General features: G+C 40.7%; 1 protein-coding gene across 1 annotated transcript; it reads left to right on the top strand.

Moving 5' to 3' along the window:
* On the top strand, positions 1-22,753 carry kif1ab (kinesin family member 1Ab; the record flags this gene model as incomplete). The annotated part of the gene is made up of 48 exons (XM_079220632.1): positions 1-106; positions 5,052-5,125; positions 5,359-5,538; positions 5,662-5,730; positions 6,008-6,186; positions 6,323-6,434; positions 6,737-6,814; positions 6,942-7,007; positions 7,115-7,132; positions 7,230-7,308; positions 7,396-7,474; positions 8,103-8,245; positions 8,446-8,484; positions 9,647-9,846; positions 10,012-10,091; positions 10,828-10,903; positions 10,993-11,072; positions 11,176-11,282; positions 11,417-11,500; positions 11,698-11,878; positions 12,119-12,191; positions 12,349-12,439; positions 12,545-12,693; positions 13,696-13,874; positions 14,201-14,338; positions 14,429-14,547; positions 14,668-14,753; positions 14,934-15,069; positions 15,171-15,345; positions 15,853-15,943; positions 16,051-16,169; positions 16,275-16,330; positions 16,505-16,613; positions 16,790-16,856; positions 17,050-17,134; positions 17,231-17,336; positions 17,561-17,584; positions 17,740-17,854; positions 17,978-18,111; positions 18,231-18,292; positions 18,402-18,547; positions 19,253-19,441; positions 19,555-19,626; positions 20,328-20,437; positions 21,081-21,200; positions 21,444-21,636; positions 21,739-21,857; positions 22,574-22,753. 48 exons carry the CDS (start codon positions 1-3, stop codon positions 22,638-22,640), a joined length of 5,160 nt encoding a protein of 1,719 aa, XP_079076758.1. The 3' UTR covers positions 22,641-22,753.
* Positions 22,754-23,812: the final 1,059 nt, after the last annotated feature.

Raw genomic sequence — 23,812 nt, 5'->3', positions numbered from 1 at the left:
ATGGCGACGGCTTCAGTGAAGGTGGCGGTGAGGGTCCGACCCTTCAACTCCAGAGAGATTGGGAAGGAAAGCAAGTGCATCATTCAGATGTCAGGAAACACCACCAGTGAGTTCAAGTCATTTAAATCTGATAGATGTGTATTTCAATATTTAACTGTAATCGGAAGAAAATAAGTAAAGTTACAATCATTCCCTTTTTATACTTGTTTAGGTTAAAGCCATTGGATTTTAAAGTGTTTTGTTATTGCTACTTCACGATGTTTGAGCTTCGCTGTGCAGAAAGACGCATGTGCAGAGATTGACACTAGAAGGCTGTTTTTACATTCATCTGCTGTGTGGGGAAAGTTTCTCTGTGCTCATCTCATATCTGAGGTTGACATGTGTGGAGGGCCGCTGCCAATGATTACTGTCATTATCAATGGAATCTGCCGATGAGTTAGCAAGTTTCTGATTAGTCGTTTGGTCTTTAAAATGCCACAAAATACTGGAACAAGGACATTATATTTTCCCACAGCCCAAATTGACGTCCTCAGACTGCTTCTCTGACCAACAGCTCAAAACCCAAAGATATTAAACTTTATTTTCTAAAAGGAAAGCAGCAACGCTTCACGTTTAAGAAGCTGGAATGAGCAAAAATGTAAACTATTTATTGATTGTCATATAGTTGCTGCTTAATTCTCTGTGAATTGACTCAATTGATTAACTAACTGAGGTTAAGAGCTACGTAATACCAACTCAACCGATTAGTTGAGTAATCGACAAAGAGGGGGCAGCCTATACAACTTAGTTTGACGTGGAGACTTGAAATCCAGTAAACATACACTGATGGACTTTTCAGCAGTTAAACTTACAACATGTAAAACATATTCATATACAGAGATTATGAATGTTTTAATAAAGGGTAGATGCAGATAAAAGAATTTTGAAACAGATAATTTAACTTTCTTGTAAATCTATCAGACATAACTAGTTATCAAAGCAGTGTTTGAAGTGTTTTAAAAGATAGACGTAACTTTTATTGTTTCATCATCAAACAAAAACGTATGCCACTTTAAAAGATGGCACAACAGAATCTACACAAAGTGGCAGAGAAGAAAATGTTCATATGGACGAATGCATCAAGACATATGATGCAACACACACTGTATGCAATCTGTGAAATACCACAGTGATGTGTGACGTAAAGGATCAATAACCCACTGAAAACAGCTTACTGAAACATTAAACACTCGATGTTAATGACAGAGAGCTTAAAAAAGAAAGCATGCACAGACTCAGTTCATTTTCCAGTCTGCTAACCTCAGTCAAAGCATGTTCATATACAGGACTGTCTCAGAAAATTAGAATATTGTGATGAAGTTCTTTATTTTCTGTAATGCAATTAAAAAAACAAAAATGTCATGCATTCTGGATTCATTACAAATCAACTGAAATATTGCAAGCCTTTTATTGTTTTAATATTGCTGATTATGGCTTACAGCTTAAGAAAACTCAAAAATCCTATCTCAAAAAATTAGAATATTTCCTCAGACCAAGTAAAAAAAAAAGATTTATAACAGCAAAACAAAATCAAACATTTGAAAATGTCCATTAATGCACTCAGTACTTGGTTGGGAATCCTTTTGCACGGATTACTGCATCAATGCGGCGTGGCATGGAGGCAATCAGTCTGTGGCATTGCTGAGGTTGTATGGATGCCCAGGATGCTTCAATAGCGGCCTTTAGCTCATTTGCATTGTTGGGTCTGGTGTCTTTCAGCTTCTTCTTCACAATACCCCACAAATTCTCGATGGGGTTCAGGTCAGGGGAATTGGCAGGCCAATCGAGGACAGTAATGCCATCGTCAGTACACCAGTTACTGGTGGTTTTGGCACTGTGGGCAGGTGCCAGATCATGCTGGAAAATGAAATCCTCATCTCCATAGAGCTTTTCTGCAGACGGAAGCATGTAGTGCTCTAAAATCTCTTGGTACACAGCTGCATTTACTCTGGACTTGATGAAACACAGTGGACCAACACCAGCAGCTGACATGGCACCCCAAACCATCACTGACTGTGGGAACTTCACACTGGATTTCAAGCAACTTGGATTTTGCGCCTCTCCAGCCTTTCTCCAGACTCTGGCGCCTTGACTTCCAAATGAAATACAACACTTGCTTTCGTCTGAAAAGAGGACTTTGGACCACTCGCCAACTGTCCAGTGCTTCTTTTCCATAGCCCAAGTCAGACGCTTCTTCCGTTGTCTTGAGTTCAGAAGTGGCTTGACCATGGGAATACGGCTATTGTAGCCCATTTCCCGGACATGTCTGTGAACAGTGGCTTTTGATACCTGGACTCCAGCTTCAGTCCACTGTCTTTGAAGCTCCTCCAAATTCTGGAAGCGACTCTTCTTCACAATGCTGTTAAGGCTGAGGGCATCTCTCTTGGTTGTGCAGCGTTTCCTGCCACATTTCCCCCTTCCAACAGACTTTTTGTGGATGTGCTTTGAAACTGCACTCTGTGAACAGCTTGCTCTTTGAGAAATTTCTTTTTGTGTCTTACCCTCCTGATGGAGGGTGTCAATGATGGTCCTCTGGACAGAAGTCAGATCAGCAGTCTTCCCCATACTTGTGATTTAGTTTACTGAACCAAGCTGAGTGTTTTTCAAGGCTCCGGAAACCCTTGCAGGTGTTTCGACTTAATTAGACGATTCAAGTGATTAGTTGAATACCCTACTAGTATACTTTTTCATGATATTCTAATTTTTTGAGATAGGATTTTTGAGTTTTCTTAAGCTGTAAGCCATAATCAGCAATATTAAAACAATAAAAGGCTTGCAATATTTCAGTTGATTTGTAATGAATCCAGAATGCATGACATTTTTGTTTTTTTAATTGCATTACAGAAAATAAAGAACTTTATCACAATATTCTAATTTTCTGAGACAGTCCTGTACATATTTGAGACTATCCGATGAAACAGTTTTCAGGTCCTGCATCAGTTAAAGCTATGGCTTTAGAGCGCAACACCCAGAAATGCAGAGACATCCTGCTGCTCTTTCGATCATGTTCCTGCTACCGACATGGAGCCATGTTTAGCATTTCACCTCAGGTATTTTTCTGGGAGGCAGCTTTGCCCTGCAGCAACAACAGAGTGGGCTGGGAGGCATGCAGCATCATGGCAGCCAGAGAAGGAAACAAAAGTGCCAGTCAGTGTGTGTAGGATGTAGCGACGTTCCCTGCAGGGACCAAAAAGACCTCCTTGTTCTGGCTGAGCCCAGAGGCCGGGTCAGCTGATGCAAGTGCGTGTTTGTGTGCGAAAGAGAAAGGCGGAGTATGTCAGCCTGTTGTGCCTGTCCGTGTTTTTAATGACCTCATTTGAGCCAAAGATTCAAACTTTAACTATTTCAACTCCTCATATGATGGCTCACAGTTGTCCCCTTATATTTTTTGGCATTATGATCACAGTGCCCTTGGTCCTCTAAAGCAGTGGTTCTCAACCTTTTTTCACTGATGTACCCCCTGTGAAAAATATTTCACAGGGGGTACCCCCTAAAGCATTTTTGGTTGAAAAAAAAAGCTGTAATACACAGCGCTGTGCCATCTATGTCTGATTTAATATAGAATATGTACAATTCAGTTTATGAACTTTCACTTGTATTTTATTGAATATTTATGACATTTTTTAATGGATGCTCATTTTAATTATTATTATTTTTTAATCTCATGTACCCCCATTTGAGAACCACTGAAAGGATAAGCGAGTGTAGCTGATGGGCGGATGGTCGCTGCTACATTGAACTTGTCCACACGCGGCAATGCTGTGTTTTCAGTTTGCAGCCGAAAGAACATCTGCTCCTGCTCAGTTCTTGTTTCATATTCTGCGTGCACGTCACCCCTCCTCTCTTTAAAAAAGGATGAGTGGTGCTGCTTTTGTTCCTAACTGTAATATAGTAAGTCCTCTCTGAACCGCGTGTGTCCTTTCTCTCTTTTGAGCTAGAGGTGAAATATATATTTCAAAGTATTTCAATGCCACATCTCTCTGGTGATGAGGTTTTGACACATTATATGCTGCTACCAATAATTAAAAATCATAATGTAGAATATTGACAAATAGCAGCACACGCTTTAAGGTAAACATTATGGGATTGCATTACTAATTATATGTATTATTTCTAAGCATTTCTGTTGTTGTTGCACGTGAAAAGTAGAGAGGTGACAAGAGTTGGAACATGCAACTAGCATCAGTTTGGAATTAAATCCGTGACGTTGACATCACAGTGTAGACAAATTATATGAATCTTAACCACAAGTCACCAGTGCTGCTCCCACATTTACATGTTTTGGTATAGTTCAAGTTGAATTATTACCAAAAGAGCATACAATAGAAATGCAGTCTCTCTCCATTGATTTGATGCATTTCTGCCAACTGTGCATTGATCACCACTTGACTCTTCCTGAATTATTGTTCTTTCTACAAAGTTCTGCCTTAAACTTGCATTCTCTTTACTGGCCATCAGGAGGCGACTCCTCTGGTTGCAAAAAAAAGTCGTACTGTATAGAAGTCTATGAGAAAATGACGTGTCAATTTCTTGTTGAAAAAGTAAAAAATGGTGACGGACAAAATGCTAAATGCAATGCTTCAAAACTGTAGTTTACAAACCAATGAGTGACGTCACTGTTATAGGTGCACTTCTTTTATACATTCTGTTTGGAGCTTTTGCTGTTTTGCAAAGTTTGTGTTTCCTGTGTCAATGCAACAAAACAATAATAAAAAACTGCCAATAATTCAGATGAAAAGACACAACTTGATTGAAATGATCATGATGGAAAATAACAAACAAATATGTGTTAAATTAAATACGTATGTGTGTGTCAGGAGAGGATAAAGGCTCGGTCAAGGTGCAATGAGACAAATGGTGTGTGAGAGAGAATGTGCTGCATTGACAGAAAGGTTTTCACAGTTTGCCTCCCGCAGATTTTCTGAAACTGACAGTGAATATACTGAAATGAAGGCTCATGCAGGTCATTCGGGTGTCTCAGTTTCTGATGCCTCTATTTTACTCTGTTTTAGCGATCCTGAACCCCAAACAGCCGAAAGAGAACAAGAGTTTCAACTTTGACTATTCTTACTGGTCACACACCACGGTGAGTTGTACTGCATCACTTAGCTTTCAATACATGTACTACTAGTCAGATAAGAAACATGAAGGATTTGCCAGAGATCGCGTCATTAATAATTTAAATGAAATAAAATATTGATCGACATGTTAGTCTTTACCCTCAGGTTGGAAGACACATATTTGTATATCAGAGCATTTTCAAGCTGTGAAAAATGTCTCTCTCATCCTTTCTCTTTATTCCTGACTCTCGCTCTGCAGCCCGAGGACCTCAGCTTTGCCTCCCAGAAGCAGGTGTACAAGGACATCGGAGTGGAGATGCTGCGTCATGCCTTTGAAGGCTACAACGTGTGCATATTTGCATACGGCCAGACAGGAGCGGGCAAAAGCTACACCATGATGGGTCGACAGGAACCGGATGAGCAGGGAATTATACCTCTGGTAAAACAGATTACACTTCTGACCAATAATTAAACACATAATCAAATTCTCTTTCATCACTGTGAAAATAATACAAATCATCAACAATGCAATCTTTACTACATCAATTACTCTCTCTTTTAGCTGTGTGAAGACCTTTTCACCAAGATCCATGGAAGCAATAACGACAACAACATGGCTTACTCAGTGGAGGTAAGTGACGAAAAACTACCTTTCATGTATTCTATATCCCCTGAACATCTACTTAATGACGAAGGTCTCGGCCATGCATTTTACTGTTTAAGATAAATTAAAGGATAACATTACAAAATATTGATGAGGTGCAGCTGGTATTGTTATTATATTCGTTGCATCCGATAGTCTGAGACAAATTCTTTTGATTCACCCTGGAGCTCCCAAGTAGTAATGATAACCGGTTAATAACTCGTAAACTTATTTTAAAACACATCCGGCTCTGTGCCTGCTCCAGGTGAGTTACATGGAGATCTACTGTGAGCGTGTGCGCGACCTGCTGAATCCCAAGAACAAAGGAAACCTTCGTGTTCGAGAGCACCCTCTGATGGGACCCTATGTTGAAGATCTGTCCAAACTGGCCGTCACCTCTTTCAACGACATCCAGGATCTGATGGAGTCCGGAAACAAGGCCAGGTAATCAGAGCGGGACTGAATGAGAGTGGCAGACTCCTTCGGTGTAAACAATTCAATGGCTGGAACATGCATGGATGAAGCAGATAATGTTTGAGTCAGTAATATGCAACTAACTCCGACGTTTTCTCTTTTTCAGGACTGTGGCTGCTACCAACATGAACGAAACCAGCAGCCGCTCCCACGCCGTCTTCAACATCATCTTCACACAGAAGAAACACGACATGGATTCGGAGAACACCTCAGAAAAGGTTCGGACAAAAAGGCTCTCGCCTTGGAAATCACGTCTGTTTTTCTGCTTCTCAGACAAACAAATCAATAAGCGGAATCATTTTATTAGTCTTGTTTCACCACAGAAGCATCAGAAGAGATGCTCCAAGGCAGAACATATTTTATTGCCTTTTATGACCTGAGTGGAGGCTGTTTGTGGTGTAGTTATCTGAGGAATGTGTTGTTGAATTGATCGATAACACTCTGCTGCCAGTTCTCCCAGTGCAGTTTCAGGTGAAACGTGTTAGCTGAGGTGGATGTTTGATCTTTTGTATCATCACAGGTCAGCAAGATCAGCCTGGTGGACTTGGCTGGCAGCGAGAGAGCCGACTCAACCGGAGCTAAAGGAACCAGACTTAAGGTGAGAGGAGGATACTGTTTTTAAGGTTGTTTTCAATTTGATAATGACTGTTTGAATGCAGCATTTCTAAAAAACAATACATGCATAGATGGATAAATACTCAATTATAATACTCGATCATTTGCAGGAAGGAGCAAACATTAATAAATCTCTGACTACTCTGGGGAAAGTTATTTCTGCTCTGGCTGATCAGGTATGTTTTATTCACACTTGTCATAAAGAATATACTGTGACATTGAATTTTTTAAAATTTGATGTGGTCCAAAAAACAAACCCTGGCATTTCTCTTCCAACTATCAGGACTCAGTACCAAACAAGGTCAGTGATACTAACACATTTGAAACCTCAAATTAAATATATAGCCAACAATATTTAAAGAATATTTAGAGATACATTGTCCTTATTTTGTGCACAGAACAAGAAAAAGAAGAAGGTGGAGAATTTCATTCCCTACAGAGACTCAGTTCTGACTTGGCTACTAAGGGAGAACCTAGGTAAACATACAGAATAATAAAGTTTTTACCCAAATAAAACACATTTTCTCTGTCAGTTTACCTATTGTCTTACTTTCTGTCTTCTAGGAGGAAACTCTCGTACAGCCATGGTGGCTGCCCTCAGCCCTGCAGACATTAACTATGATGAGACTCTCAGTACCCTTCGGTGAGTAAAATGTCCATTACCTCTCTTTTGAAGATCATTAAATCAGACATTTTTCCCTGGGATTAGCATTTTGAAGATAATGTCACACTTATACCACACGTTCAACCTGTAGAAGAGATGCACTGACTTGATCTTGGATAATTTTCTACATATATTTGCTTATTATTAAGAAGCTTTGTAGTGTTGCATCCCAAATACCTGCTAAGCAGAGCACTGCTTTAACTTCCATGTTGGGCTACACTCCTGCTAATGCACAAATCTTTGCATCAAAATAAGACAAGTCCGTATTCACAGGCATCTCCTAGAAACAAAATAAAATGTTTACCAAAACCTATTACCCCAAATTAAATCAACAAAGCACTTCTACATTCCTGCTGATTAACAAATCGTACAAATAGGACTTAAAATAAGGTTAGTCTTCACCGGACTGCAGCTAATTGCTGGAAGCCCAAATTATGATTAACAATTCATATGGGAATAGTTGTGCAGTCCAAACTTACACTAGCTTCCTTCTCATTATTGGCCCATATTGCCATTAACTGATCATTGTAATTCAGTATGGAGAGCCTGAGGAATAATGCTTTATAGCCTAATGGCGTCTTGACCTGGATGACCTCTGTCCCTCCAGGTACGCTGATCGAGCCAAACAGATCCGCTGTAACGCCGTGATCAACGAGGACCCCAGCAACCGTCTGGTGCGTGAGCTGAAAGAGGAGGTGGCTCGCCTCAGAGACCTGCTGTTTTCACAGGGCCTGGGAGACATCATCGAGAGTGAGTGTCGCACAGAGAAACGCTCACTAAAAGATGCACTTATATCGGCACACACACACACACACACACACACACACAAACCGGATCTAGACCCATTGTGCAGTTTTTTTCTGACTATACATGTAAGACAGAGGATGACAGTTAAACTTGGAGTGTGGGTGTCTCTCACACTCATGTTCTTCTCTCCTCTGTCCTATCAGCTTATCGCTGCAACAGCCCGGTCATCTCTGGTTTGAAATGTGTGTATAACTCTAGCAAGCCTGCGCTTTGCAACTAATAGAAATGAGCCGTCCTTCCTCCTCCACCACACCAGAGTATATTATTATATTGCCAGTCAATAAGTGAAGTCAGACATGACATGAATTAAGTAAAGTATATTCAAATCCTATACCTGATTATTGAGAGCAACACAACCATAATCTATGGTTGCAGTATTAAATTAGTTTTTTTCTCAGGAATTCTGCAAAATGGCCTCCTTTTTTCTTTCCATTTGTTGTAGTTTCCATGGTAATACGTGGTAATTTTCTCTCATTTAATCTGGGATGTCCAGCCTCTTAATACTTTCATCCTCATAGCACAATTTTAAATTGGCTGGGATTTTCTATCTCACTGAGAAGCTTTGTTCTGTGATCCTGTAGATGGTCATTTAGAATCTGAATAGCCGAACTCTTTCCTTCTTTAAAAATAAGAAAAGCAGACAGAGTCCAAGCATTTGGTTTCACGAGACTAGTGATGATGGAAGAAAGCACTGACTGGGAGGACGCCATTTTAAATCGCTGACAAACTCCCTTTTTTGTATCCTGGTTCTCGGTGTGTGGAGCTAATTGAAGCTATGAGTCAGGTGCTTAGAGGCCTGCATCTCCGAGAGCTATGCAACCAAAGGCTGTGCTAAACACTTTGAAAACATTAGGACATGCAAAACATATGAAAAAAAAAACCTCAGGCTGTATTTGGTCATATTGCATTGCAGTGATGCATATATTTTTTGTTTTTTTTCACTTGACATTCTCATGCTTGCGAGTTTGTCGTGTGTGTCGGAGACAAAAAAAAAGCTTCTGGTCTCAAACTTTTAGTTTATTTGGCATTTTGTGCTCTATCAGTTTGAGTTCCACTTTCCTCTCTGTCTGCGATGGCTTTAGTGAAATGACGTCTGCTTCTTTGAGCCATTATTTGAGCTTTCTCTTCTTTTTTTTTGTACTCCTTCCCGCTGTTCCCCTATTTATTTCCTTTTTATCTGCGTGCTCCTCTCAATCCCTGATGTCTCTCCTTAATTACCCGGCGTCTGCTCCGTCCATCTGTCCTTCTGTTCTTCTGTTCTTCTGTCCTTCTGTCTTTCTGTCCTTCTGTCCTTCCTTCCTTCCTTCCTTGCTCACTTCCATGCAACGCCTCTCTCTCTGGCAGACCTGTGCGATTACAAGAACTTTGTGAATAATCGCCAGGCTGTCAATCAAAGGGGTGATCTCTCCGCAGTGTCCAATGCCATGACAGCAATGAGTCCCTCCCCCTCGCTCTCGGCCCTGTCCAGTCGAGTCGGGTCCATCGCCAACCTCCATGACCGCATCTTCAGCCCGGCCAGTGAAGAGGCCATCGAGAGGCTCAAGGTAAGAAGGATGATGCTGAAATTGTTCAGGAAACGGTAGGTTGGATATGGGCTTGTGGGCAGAGATGCAAGGTCAAGGTCAGCCTCTTGTTTAATCCAAGATCGAGCAAAGTGAATAATTCTATTTTGTATTATTTTTAGATTTCTTTCTTAATTTTGCCAACAGGAAACCGAGAAAATCATCGCAGAGCTCAATGAGACTTGGGAAGAGAAGCTGCGACGTACTGAGGCCATCCGTATGGAGAGGTTAGTCAAACATTAACCACATTAACCACATATATAGATAGGACTCATCTTCCGTATAGTTGTGTTTTTAATTGACCTCAATGTAGGCCGACACATGACTGTATTTTCTTTCTCCTCTTCATAAGAGTTTGATAGTTATAACAGGTAAAATAGCAAAACAATGACAAGAATTGTCTTTATTATTGTTCTATGATTTCATAAATACAACAAACTATAGTTTTTGCATATATAATATGACTATATATAAAACTTTATGAGCTGTGATATCAAATCCAGACACATTTCTTTGGGTGGAAAAAAGGGCAAAATGGCTCTTTGGATAGGAAAGGTTGCTGATCCCTGATCTAAGCAGTCACACCCATTCTACCTTATGAAACGCAGTCACCCTTGAAATTACATACATTATACAAATGTCCCTTTGCTTTTCGTGTATCATCAATTCAAAGGAAGCATTATCCTTCACCAGCATAACACAGTCAGTAAATTCTGGTCGAGTTCGACTCTTCAGGTGATGAAGAAAAATTCAAGCTACAGTGGTGGAGCCTGTCAATGCTTTACCAAGCTTTAGATATTCCTGCTGGTGATGGACTATCTTTGATGGGGGGACCCTTGTGCTGAATATGGACCTGCGGTCTGAAAGGATCTATTTTGTTGTTGGATTGCAAGACTACTTAGAAAGTATGAATACACCATATGTTTTAGCCATGCTAGCAACTTGTGTGATTGCTTCTTGTAGAGAAGCCCTGCTGGCTGAAATGGGTGTTGCCATGAGAGAAGATGGAGGCACTGTTGGTGTCTTCTCCCCGAAAAAGGTACTAGGCTTGTCACTGTTGCACAATAGTTTGATGTATTTCCAACATCTGTCCAAACACTAAAACATAGTTATCCTTATTTCCCTTAGACGCCTCATCTGGTGAATCTGAACGAAGACCCGCTGATGTCAGAGTGTCTGCTGTATTATATCAAAGACGGCACCACCAAGTAGGGTTTTTTATATATTTTGATTAATTTTTTATATATTAATCCAGATACCGTTTAGTTTCTGTGAATTTATCTCAATTGTTTTTACCGTATCTTCTCTCAGGGTTGGCCGTGAAAATGCAAAGTCTCGCCAAGACATTGTTCTCAGCGGCCATTTTATCAGAGATGAACACTGCACCTTCAGCAGCACCACGAGTCCTCTGGGAGAAGGTAAAGGCTGGCTGCTCTCTCTTAAGGGTACCATGTTAAATAAATGTTGTAACATGTAAATACATATTGAAAATGAAGCCATCCATATTATATATGTCTTTGTTGTAATAGTTCTATAATCTTCTCTTGAATAGGATGTGTCATCCTGGAGCCATGTGAAGGGTCAGAGACGTACGTCAACGGGAAACGAGTTAGCTCTCCCATTGTTCTGCGATCTGGTATGTGAGAAGCTTCACATGATTTTGTTAAAACAAAGAGAAATGTATTAGGAGAAAGAGAAATGTCAATGTCTAATTTTTGGGTTTGGAAATCAGGAAAGCTTCTCAAAAATTTTAGTACGACAAAACAGGTCTAATCTGTAATTAATGTCTTTTCTTTATACCAAAACTCTTATGTTTTCGTGTGCACCTTTTAGGGAACCGCATCATCATGGGAAAGAGCCACGTGTTTCGCTTCACTGACCCGGAGCAGGCTCGTCTGGAGCGAGAGAAGACGCCGTGCGCTGAGACGCCGGTTGAGCCCGTCGATTGGGCCTTTGCTCAGAGAGAGCTGCTGGAGAAACAGGGCATCGACATGAAGCAGGAGATGGAGCAGAGGTGTGTGGACAACACATAATAATAATAATAATAATAATAATACTGCATTTAATTTATACAGCGCTTTTCATAATACTCAAAGTTACTTTACACAACATTTAAAATATCCTAAAAGCTATGCAATAAAACAAATAGAATAATAAAACAAATACAAATTCATAAAAACGATAAGAACATTATTACTTCATTGCATTTAGTGATATTACTTTTCTAGCATCGAGCATTTTGAATCTCTTTCAGGCTTCAGGAGCTCGAAGATCAGTACCGCAAAGAAAGAGAAGAAGCCAGTAACCTGCTAGAACAACAGAGACTGGTGAGTAAAGAGAAATACGGTTTATTGCTTATTTTACATCTTATTTAATAATTAACATTAAAATGCCCGATGAAAAGAAATGGCTGCTTCAAATGTGTATTTACTGCGTACAGAAGCAACGCACTGTTTTTAATCTAGATCATATGTTTTCTTTCAGGACTATGAGAGTAAACTGGAGGCTCTTCAGAAACAAGTGGACTCCCGGTACCTGGAGTCTCCTGAGGAAGAAGAGGAACCTGAAGAGGAAGGTGATACTGTCAATTTTGAACTGACTCATCAAAACAATCATCTCTGAATCTGGCTTTCATTTGGTCATAATGTACTCACTCATTTCATGTGCCTTTCCCCCTCAGTGCCGTGGACGCCACGTGAGACTGAGTTGTCTCTGTGGGCTTTCAGGAAGTGGCGTTTCTACCAGTTCACCTCCCTCAGGGATCTGCTTTGGGGCAACGCCATCTTCCTCAAAGAGGCCAATGCCATCAGTGTGGAGCTCAAGAAAAAGGTGGGATTTTTGTTACCGTAAAACATTGTTTTTATTCAGTGTCATGTGCCATTATTATTTCATCTAAGATTTTTAGGTAAGTATAACATTTTTCTAGCATAACAGAATCCAAATCTCGATCCATATACAGGTCATTTTCTTGTAAACGTCTTAACGGTGACTCAAATACGTCTTTTCTTGTTGAGAGTAAGCATTCTTTTTTAAGTCAGAGTGCATATATGGCATCATTTTAATGATGCTGGTGTAGGAAGAGTTTACTCTTCAGTCCAGACTAGAGGCAGACTGCATGTTATTAAGTGTCGACCACAAGTCTCAGCCCAGTGAGTCATCACAAGGTAATACACAGTGCTTCATATTACATTTGAGCTCTGTCCCATCATCTATCAAATAAAAGGTGCATATGACAAAGCATTTTCTTCAGCCGAAATGAAACTTTACTGTCTCACCCAGTTTTGGATTTCAATAAGCAGAAAAACAAACTCTTACTTGCTAAGACATCCTTCAGATGTTGTGCAACTGTAGGTCTAAATAATACCTCACTTTAATCTGTGCTATTTGTAGACAGTAGGCGATTTGTTAATCGTTATGTAGTTTGAAGTATATTGTAGATTCAAGACAAAAGCGCTGTGGATTTATCACAGTTAGGCTACTGATATTTCAGAGCCATCCTCAAGGCCTTAGACTCTAAACTGCACAAACCGTGGTCAGATAAAGTATCAATCAGACTAGACTAACATATTTAACTAAACAACCCCACTCTTTCTGCCACTAGGGAATGGAGCGGGGGAGGCATTTTAACAAGGGACATGAATTTTGTTCATTTTGCTAACAAAGGGAAAGGCATCTCACATCGCCTACTGCTTGTAGAAACCATATCACTCCTCTTCTTTGTTGTGGTGATAAAAGGCTTGGGATTTATTTTGCACGTGATGATACCATGATATAATGCAGTGGCATATAAACCAGCAGTCACTCATGTTTTACGTCTCATGTCGTCCACAGGTTCAGTTCCAGTTCGTCTTGTTGACAGACACTCTCTACTCTCCCCTGCCCCAAGACCTGCTGCCCCCGAGCATCGCCAAAGAGAGGGAGAGACGACCTTTCCCCCGAACCATTGTCGCTGTTGAAGTACAAGACCAGAAGAACGGAGCCACACATTACTGGACTCTGGAGAAACTCAGGTACAGTGGTCTTGTCATTAAAGACCAAGTAATTACAGGGTTAAAAGCTAATTTCATGTTCAAGGTATGTTTATTCACTCATAAAATCATGTTTGAGTTCACATCCTTGTCATTTGATGCTGGTTTAAATTATATAATATAATACACACAAAACTACAAAATGTACCATTGATATTAATAAATGCAATCTATTAAAGCTTTAAAAGAACCACACGCATACCAACTACTCTCTAACAGTGCCTTATATGTGTTCATATTTCATCTCTGTCTTTATATCTTGTTTTACTCTATTCGTTTATCTTTTCTTTTCATGCTTCCCCCTGCAGACAGAGGCTGGACCTGATGAGGGAAATGTACGATCGTGCTGCAGAGCTCCCCAGCAGTGCTGTGGAGGACTGTGACCACGCTCTGACCGGAGGCGACCCCTTCTACGACCGCTTCCCCTGGTTCCGTCTTGTTGGCAGGTACGTCACCTCCCTGGAGGCTGTGTTGATTCGAAACTCTCCTCTTTCTTTTATTGCACAATAAATCATCACGTCCTACCTTCCCCTCAGGGCTTTTGTGTACCTGAGTAACCTGCTGTACCCGGTGCCCCTGGTACATCGCGTGGCCATCGTCAGTGAGAAAGGAGAGGTGAAAGGCTTCCTCAGAGTGGCTGTGCAGGCCATCTCAGGTACAGGTTGAATAGCAGTCCTACCACAGTCAGATGCTGTTGAACATGGTGGTGTAGCTGTTCATTTGTATCCAGAAATCCCAGTACAACATATTATCTCTCTGTTTTGTCCCAATTCAGCTGATGAGGAGGCCCCTGATTATGGCTCTGGTGTGAGGCAGTCAGGCACAGCCAAGATCTCCTTTGAAGACAAGCAGTTTGAGAAGGTACTAACTGGCGATTGATTTGTACTGGTCTTCTCTGAATGTGTCCTGTACAACCAATACAAGGCCAATATAATTTAAGCACGAGTGTTAAAAAAAGAGAGTTGGAATTTGAAATTATTTCTGAAGGGAAATGTTCAGTGTAAATGGGATCCAGGCTTATTGTTTTCTATCTTGTTCCAGTTCCAGACTGAGTCGTGTCCTGCTGCTCTCTCCTACTTTAACACCTCCCAGGAGGAGCTGCGAATCGTGGAGGGTGAAGGAGAGAGTCCAGAGATAGGAATCTCTGCCGATGAAGTCAACAACAACAATTGTCCAGGTGAGGTTTACACCACTGCTGAAATAAATGTTTAATTTAAAGGGAAATTCATCTAAAAAGTTGTAATACCAGACACGTGTGTTTTCATGTAGCAGTCATAGAGGCTCCCCCCAGCCCAGCGAAGAGTTCAGCTCTGGGTCTGGATCTTCCTCTGGACCTCTCCCCGGAGAAAGCTCTGTCCCACCTGAAGATCGGCAGCACCTTCACCTTCAGAGTCACTGTCTTACAGGCCTCTAGCATCTCAGCCGAGTATGCCGACATCTTCTGCCAGTTCAAGTAAGTTTCAAGAACGTATCCACCAAAGTCTTGTCAATAATATTGTCTATCTGCTACACATTTCTTACTTAATGCCTTTTGTTTTTGTCAGAATCCTCTCTCTCTCTCTCTCTCTCTATCTCTCTCTCTCTCTCTCTGTCTCTCTCTCTCTCTCTCTCTCTCTCTATCTCTCTCTTCTGTAAACAATAAATTAATGCCTGCACATTTACACCTCTTAAAAATAATGTTCTTAAAGCTCATATCCCATTGTTTAGTCACTAAATAATGATCTCAAAAAGAGTCCTCAACGCTTTAGATTTTTCCCACACGTTGTAGTTAAAGCTGCTTCACAAGAATGAAATATATCAATAATGAAATGAACAAGAATGTTTAATGATTGTAGATGTTTGTGGCAATTATCAAAATGACCAGTATGCATGGTGGTCCGCCTGATGCGTTTGGTTGACATAGTGTGCAGGGAGAGCAGAGGGAGGTCAGTCTTATATATAATGGCTTTTGCTTTTTTAGCTTCATCCACCGCCATGACGAAGCTTTCTCCACTGAGCCGCTAAAGAACACGGGCAGAGGACCTCCGCTGGGCTTCTACCATGTTCAAAATGTAAACAGTGAACATAACTTTCACACCTATTATTAGAAAAACATTTCTGATTACAAATAGTTTTCTCAAGGCTGTGTTTGAGTTGGATTTCCTCTCTTCTCTGTTAGATCACTGTGGAGGTGACAAAGTCCTTCGTGGAGTACATCAAGACTCAGCCCATCGTCTTCGAGGTGTTTGGTCACTATCAGAAACAGCCTTTCCCTCCGCTCTGCAAAGACCTGATCAGGTCAGGAAACTTTCATTTCCACCAGCCGGTGACTGGTTGTGAGGGGATATTTTTAAATGGAAAGAAAGTTTCCTCACGTCTGTTTTTTTTGACTTGTCGTCTTAGTCCGCTGCGACCTTCCAGGAGGCAGTTCCCCAGAGTGATGCCCTTATCCAAACCAGGTTAGCAGCGCCATTTAACGTGCCTGAGAGTACATCAAGAGTTTTGATTTATTCACGATATGATCTCCACAACCTGCTCCATTTCCTCACCTCCAGTTTAATATTCACTGCAGTTCAGTACAGGCTGGTTTACTCAGTGTCGCACCTTAATCTGCTCTCTCTTCGTTCCTCCAGTGCCAGCCACAAAGCTCAGCACTCTGACTCGCTCCACCGCAGGACCTTGTCATGCCAAATACGACCTCATGGTCTTTTTTGAGATCTGTGAGCTGGAAGCTAACGGAGAGTGAGTTGCATCTTTATGGCTGTTTTTCCACTTTAGTTACATAAAGCAAAGAACATAGTAGATCATGCTGTATGCAAGAAAAATACTTGTTTTCAGATTCTGCAGTTTATGTTATCATCTCTGTTAAAACAATTGAGTACTAACATTTAACACATTGATTATTTCCTTCTCGATAGTTACATCCCAGCTGTTGTTGACCACAGAGGTGGGATGCCCTGTCACGGCACATTCCTCTTACATCAGGTCTGACATGTCACACCAAATCCACAGTTTCATATGTATATACTCTATAGAGGGTGTTGAATATCATTAGCTGTTATATATAACACCTAATGATATGTTTCTGTATCTGTCATCCAAACATCTGGGAGAGAACTTGTTTTAAAATCTGGAAAAATTCAATTATTTTATTGTTTATCTTCTCCCAACTCCACAGGGCATCCAGAGGAGGATCACAGTAACCATCGCTCATGAAACAGGAAATGATATTGATTGGAAAGAGGTGAAGGAGTTGGTCATTGGTGAGTGGCAATTCAAAAACATTTTTGGTGGGAAGAAATCTTTTAAAGTTCAGTTTTTCTCACTGGATTGATCCCATCATAACTTGTTGACTTCAGGCCGTATTCGAAACACACCAGAGGCTGATGAAACCATCATAGACCCCAACATCCTTTCCCTCAACATCCTGTCTTCTGGATACTTCTGGCCAAAACACAACGACAAGTACACATTTTAGACTGATCTTTAATTTATTGAATGTTTCTTTTTTCCAGACCAGTTGCTTTGGTTAACATTTATTGTGCCTTTTATGATCAGATACTGTTTGGCTTCAATGCTTTTTTCAGTTTGCATGGATCAGTATGGTTTGCTGAGTTCAAACTTTTAACAGCTGCAGTTAAAAGTTTCTAACTCGTGTCCTGTTTCTCTCTATCCTTTGCTAACGGCAGCGTCTCCTTGGGAGTTGATCATAGGTATAAATGACAATCATTTAATCCAATCTTTTTCATCAATTATTGTTTGTGATAACAAAATGGTAAATTGCTCACAGGGTTTTCATGAGGTTGACACTTTTCTTTCTTTTCCTTTTTTTAAATATGCAAATGGTTGTATGTTTTTCGCATTGCAGAACTTTCTACCGATTTGAGGCAGCATGGGACAGCTCCATGCACAACTCTCTGCTTCTGAACAGAGTCACTCCCTATGGGGAGAAGATCTACATCACCCTCTCTGCTTATCTAGAGGTACTTGTGGACAGAAACAGTCAGTCAATGCTCAGCGTAAATACTTGTTTCAAACCAAGAACAATTCAGCCACATTATAACCAGACACTTCTGGATTCTGATTTGTTGCTGTTTCATATTTAGATGGAGAACTGCACTCAGCCAACGGTGATCACCAAAGATTTCTGCATGGTGTTTTATTCCCGTGATGCGAAGCTGCCGGCCTCTCGCTCCATCAGAAACCTCTTCAGCACCGGCTGCCTCCGGCCCTCTGAGAGGTACCGATTTATGGACATACAGTCTGAATCTTACATTGATTTTGGACTATCTCTCTATCTAATAAACGGGTTAAATGAAATTGGCAGTTAAACTAATTTCATCTCTCTCCTTCTTTCAGTAACCGTGTCACTGGAGTCTATGAAGTCACTCTTTGCCATGTGGCGGATAATGGAAGTCCAGGTGAGACCAAAATCAAAGAAAATATTCAGAAAGAATTACGACAGCGTTTCCTTTTCAACTAGAGTTTGTATTTTGGTTTAAAATACTCACAGAACATATTTTTCTCCAGGCATGCAGCGTCGTCGCAGGCGTGTGCTGGACACCTCGGTGGCATACGTCCGAGGAGAGGAGAACCTGGCTGGATGGAGGCCTCGCAGCGACAGCCTCATCCTGGACCACCAGTGGGAGCTGGAGAAACTCAGTTTACTGCAGGAGGTCAGTTTGTTGACTGAATAGGTATGTTAGTAAGATGACACCTAGGAAAGATCAATGATGTTACAGTTTTCTGTATATTTTGATTGAGCCTCACACAGTTGATCTAAATTTCGACTCAAGCTCAGTTTATTACCGGTCAGCAACATGTCCTGTGAAAACCACCTATATCAAAAGTCATCACCTTTTCATGAGAAAGCCAACCCTTTTCACAGCTTTTCACTGGACAGGGATGAAGTTGATGATGGGTGGACTACATGATCACATAACTCGCCTTTTAAATCAGCCCAACCATGTGAACATTTATTCAAACCAGATGTAAAATTAAGATTTTCAAATTGCACCAAGTGCAATATTTGTTAAAGTAAATGTGTGTCAAAGAACCGTGTTAAATTAAATATGGCCATGCTGCAGAGACCTCCTAATCTACACATCATATTCTACAGACAAAACACATATTTGTTTGGTACAGATCCCCTCAAACATCACACTGTAATTATTTTAATATCTATTTCAATGAAAATGAGAATAATTATGTAAAAGTGTTCAGTCAAGATGATTGCAATTAGATATTTTTTTGTGAACAAAGGCAAAAGGATTGAATCGTTGATGCTTTAAACTTGAAATGTCACCACCAGTCCCAGTCAAACACCCTGCGAGCCTTTCCATACCACAGACGTTGAAGTCTGTATCTGCTTGTGTGTTTAGGTGGAGAAGACCAGGCACTACCTGCTGCTGAGGGAGAAGCTGGAGGCGACTCTGCTGGCAGGACAGGATGCACTCTACAAGAGCAGCGACATCAGCGATTTTGCAAAGAGTCCCGTCCTCAGCCACAGTCCCGGCAGCAGCCCTGCCCTCGACATCCCCAACCAGAGGCAGAGGGAGCTGGCTGCCAAGGTGACTGCTGCTCCCCGGGGCCGCCAGTAAACCTTTCTTATTTTATATATATTTTTTCGATCGGTTACAGTTTTCATTCAACATCATCTGTCTTTCACTTTTTCCCTTTCCAGTGTCTGCGTCTGCTAATGCACACCTTCACCAGGGAGTACAGCCAGGTGAGCAGCAGTGCCAGTGAGAGCAAGGTGAGCCCCAGCCTAGGCCCTCTAACCCGGCCCGTTAGTCCTTCTGAACCTTTAGCGCTTACCGCTGTACCCTCACAAGATATTTAAGCCCCACTCTCTACCATTGCATTCATTCATAATTCAGTCATTTTGCAGAACAGATTCCTGTCTTTTTCTTTCTTTCTTCCTTATCCCATTATCTTAATATTATGTCTTATAATCACTCAGTAGACCGGGGTTAAATATTATCCACAAATACTAATTTCTTCAGCTTCAACAAGAAACAATTTTTTTTCAAGATAATATTGACTCAGGTTTACTGCAGATTTAAAACCATGTATCCATACCACATACCTATGGTTTAACATTTCCCCTCCTCCTTTACTCAGACTCATCCCGCCCCCCCTTGCTTGAGACTCTCCAAGGTTCCCACTAACCTGATGTTACTCCTGCATGTCCTCTTTAACATGTTAATCAGCAAAGGGGCTCTTAGATAACGAGGATTACAATAGTAAAGCGATGTTTTTATAGTACAATGCAAGAAAATGACAAATATTCTGATTGGATTGTTTTCTGAATGCACGTCTGTGGTGTTTGTGTTTAATTGTTTGCTGGTATGTTTTGTCTGTACCTGTGTTTGTCCCGTGTGTGTGTGTGTGCTTCTCCATGCATGATGTGTTGTGAATGTGTTGCTGTGTGTGTGATTGTGTGTGTGTTTTTAGCTTTCTGAGATGTCTGCGTCGCTAATGAGTGACTGCTCCTCATCTGGACTGAGCACGCTCACTCCGTCCTCTACCTGCCCCTCACTGGTCGAGGGAAATTATGACATTAGGTATGTGAATACGTGCAGCTACTCGTCGCAGTATAAGTTAAATACTATTGATCTGTCCTGTTTTAGATACTCTGCTACACTGTGCCTGAGAAGATAAATAAAGTATATGTTGTGTTTCAAGAATATTTACCTTCAGTTGTAATCAAATGATAACAGATACTCTGTAAATATTTTTTGATTACACAGTGACTTCTTTGGTGATGCATTAAACATTTTGTCTTTGTCACCAAAATATTGCAACTTTGCTTCAATTTCCTACATTTACTTAAAATAGCAAACATTGTTGTTGCTGCCGCTGTACATTTTTGTCCAGGAAAAGTAGGTTACCCTGATAGGTTTATTGAATTAAGCTTTTCATATGCTAAATGTTTCATTGGTGATATCACTATGCAACAAATATTTGCATGAAAAGCAAGTGGGGGAAGAAGTATTTTAACGATTTACTTAAGTAGAAATATCACAATGTAAAAGATACTTGTCTAAAGTAAGAAGTACAGAAGTATAATCTATTATTATGTATAGCATATTACATATAATTTTATTGTTTTTGCTGATGCAGTAACATGTAAGCACTCTTTTAATGTTGTAGCATGACAACATGTTCTTTTTGTCACATTAAGAAAATGTTGTTTGTGTTGTGTAGACACACTGAACCCAGTTCAGGAGCGTCCACACCAGATCTGGACCCGTACAGCCCCGTGGACAGAAAGAAAGCTCTGAGAGGATGCACCTTTGTACCTGACATACAGGAGATCCGTGTTAGGTCAGACCACACACACGCACACACACACGCACGCACACACACACACACATGCACGCACGCACACGCACGCACGCACACACACACACGCACGCGCGCATACACACACACACAATACTTGATTTTGAGTCACTGTGGTGAAAGTTAACCTTTTATTTGTAAATTGCAAACTACTGTTTTTGTTTCGGGTAAGAAAGTGAGAGTTTTATTGATTTTTTTCTTACATATTGATTTCATCGTGTGCAGCCCCATTGTGTCGAAGAAGGGTTACCTGCACTTCCTGGAGCCCCACACCAGCGGCTGGGTGAAGCGCTACGTGGTGGTGCGTCGGCCCTACGTCTACCTGTACCGCAGCGAGAGGGACAGCGTGGAGAGAGCTGTCATCAACCTGTCGTCTGCAAAGGTGGAATACAGTGAGGACAAACAGACCTTACTGCGGGTATGACTCAGCTTCAGTTCAATAGTAAAACAGAGTTTCAGATGAATTAATAAACAGTAACCCACTGAACTTGAACGAACTGAAGTTTCCTCATGTCTACAGACACCCAACACGTTTGCTGTGTGCACTGAGCATCGTGGGATACTGCTGCAGGCCACCAATGACAAAGAGATGCACGACTGGCTGTACGCTTTCAACCCTCTGTTAGCCGGCACCATCAGGTGAGTGGTGGAGAGACTGTAAAGAGAAAATTCATCTAAAGCATCATGAAAAACAGTTTCAAACAGCTATTCAGTCAATCTTACACATTTGAAATATAACTGCGGTAACTCTTTCCTATAGGTTGTCCTATACATAAATGGAACATAAATATTTAGAACTGTTCTATGTTATTTGTTACTAATGACTGTAAACATGCCAATCAATTAACATGACCCGGATCAGCAGTTCCCAACAAAGTAGTGTGCACCTGTGGCCCCTCATTACATGAGGTCTGAGCACTTTAAACAAAGACTGATCATTTTAAAAGAGTTGTTTCATTTAAAGGGTTTTTAGAGGCCTGAAGAGTTGAACACTTCCAATATACTTCACAAGCAGAAAAACAAAATCAGAAAAACTAATAATATCTTTTACCAGAAATATGTGGTGGCTTCAGATACTTTTCTTCCCCTCTCTCTTGAGGCGTCCCGACCTGCAGATTTTGAACCAATGACCTATATAGTCTTTTAGTCCACGAACCGCAGGTCAGCTCTAGATTCAACCATTAAAAATCAACAAACTAAACAATTAACTATAAACAATGAACTTACTTCAAATACTTACCTAAAATAATACTGGCAAGTTATTTTGTCTATTCAGAAAACCTCATGGGAAATTACAACAAATACTTACAAGGTACGTTTTCCATTGACTGACTTTCTTTCACGCCTCTCCTCAGGTCAAAGCTCTCCCGGAGAAAGTCGGTCCAGTCGGTCCAGTCGGTCCCATCTGCGATGAGGATGTGAGAGGTGAACCGGCCTGGTGGAAAACAACAAACAAACATACAAAACAATACAATCTAAAGGCTCAACTCAGCATCCTGCTCTAATGAACATAGACCATATAAACAAACGTATACATAAACCACTTAAATAACCCTCTATATGACTGTCCCACTCCAAAACATCCCTTGATCGCTCATCCCTAAATCCAATCAAACTGTCTTTTCTCTCTTTTGTAAGTCGCCACCTTAAAACCCTGCATGGTGTGCTCCCTCCTGACCTTTAGCAGAAACATAAGACAAACTAACTACCCAAACCTGTTAATAAACCTACCCCTGCTGGGCGTTGGGACTCGTTTTTATCAGCTTTTATGTAGAAATATGTTGTCTGTAAGGCTACCAGTTCCCTGTAGAGAGTTAGTATGTGGTCAGTCCCTCCTTTATTCATAATAACTGAAAATAAGTCCAAGTTTTAAATCAGCCATGTATTTATTTATAATTAAGGTGAGGGGGAAATTGCAAACATCAAATGGGATGTTTCGCTTTGTAGAGTTGTGTAAAGTGCAGGGATGATCGCCTCCATACAACCATCATATATTGTACATTACCTCAGTTTGGATTGGCTTGGAGCTCTACAGCATAGAGTATTTGTTCCACTACATAGTTTTATATAGCAAACAGATCAGTAATTTTAACATTGAAGTAGCATGAGGGATTTGTTCGGACAAAATGGTACTTTGTTGTTACTGTGTCGTTATTTCTTTAACCGATTCCAAGAAAACTGAGTTTGTTGGCTAGATTATGGCAAAATAATTCATTATCAGGAGACAACACTCATGCCCTTCTCGTTATATGCTTCTTTTTTTATTTATAATCCCTTGTGCGTAGAACCATGATGGAAAAGTTTATTTATTGTTGCTATTGTAGGTTTTTTGCACTGGTATTTATTTGTGACAGGACCACTGACCAGTTTTGTTGCATGGCACTTTATTGTCTGTATTGAGTTGATGTATTGTTTCATTTACTCAGAGTTATTATTTTTGACCAAAGCATTTTTATTTATTTTTTCATTGTAAATTATTGTGTTAGCAAATGTTAGAGAAATTGTTTGCTTTAATGGGAAAATATGATTTGCTTTCTTGCCTAGAGTTAGATGAGAAGATTAATACAACTGAATGATGCAGGTACTGTGAAGGT

This window comes from Taurulus bubalis, assembly GCF_910589615.1.
Source record: "Taurulus bubalis genome assembly, chromosome: 1".
In the NCBI taxonomy this organism is placed as follows: Eukaryota; Metazoa; Chordata; class Actinopteri; order Perciformes; family Cottidae; genus Taurulus; species Taurulus bubalis.
Note: the sequence above shows the minus strand (reverse complement) of the source record. Positions and strands in the feature narration are given on the sequence as shown.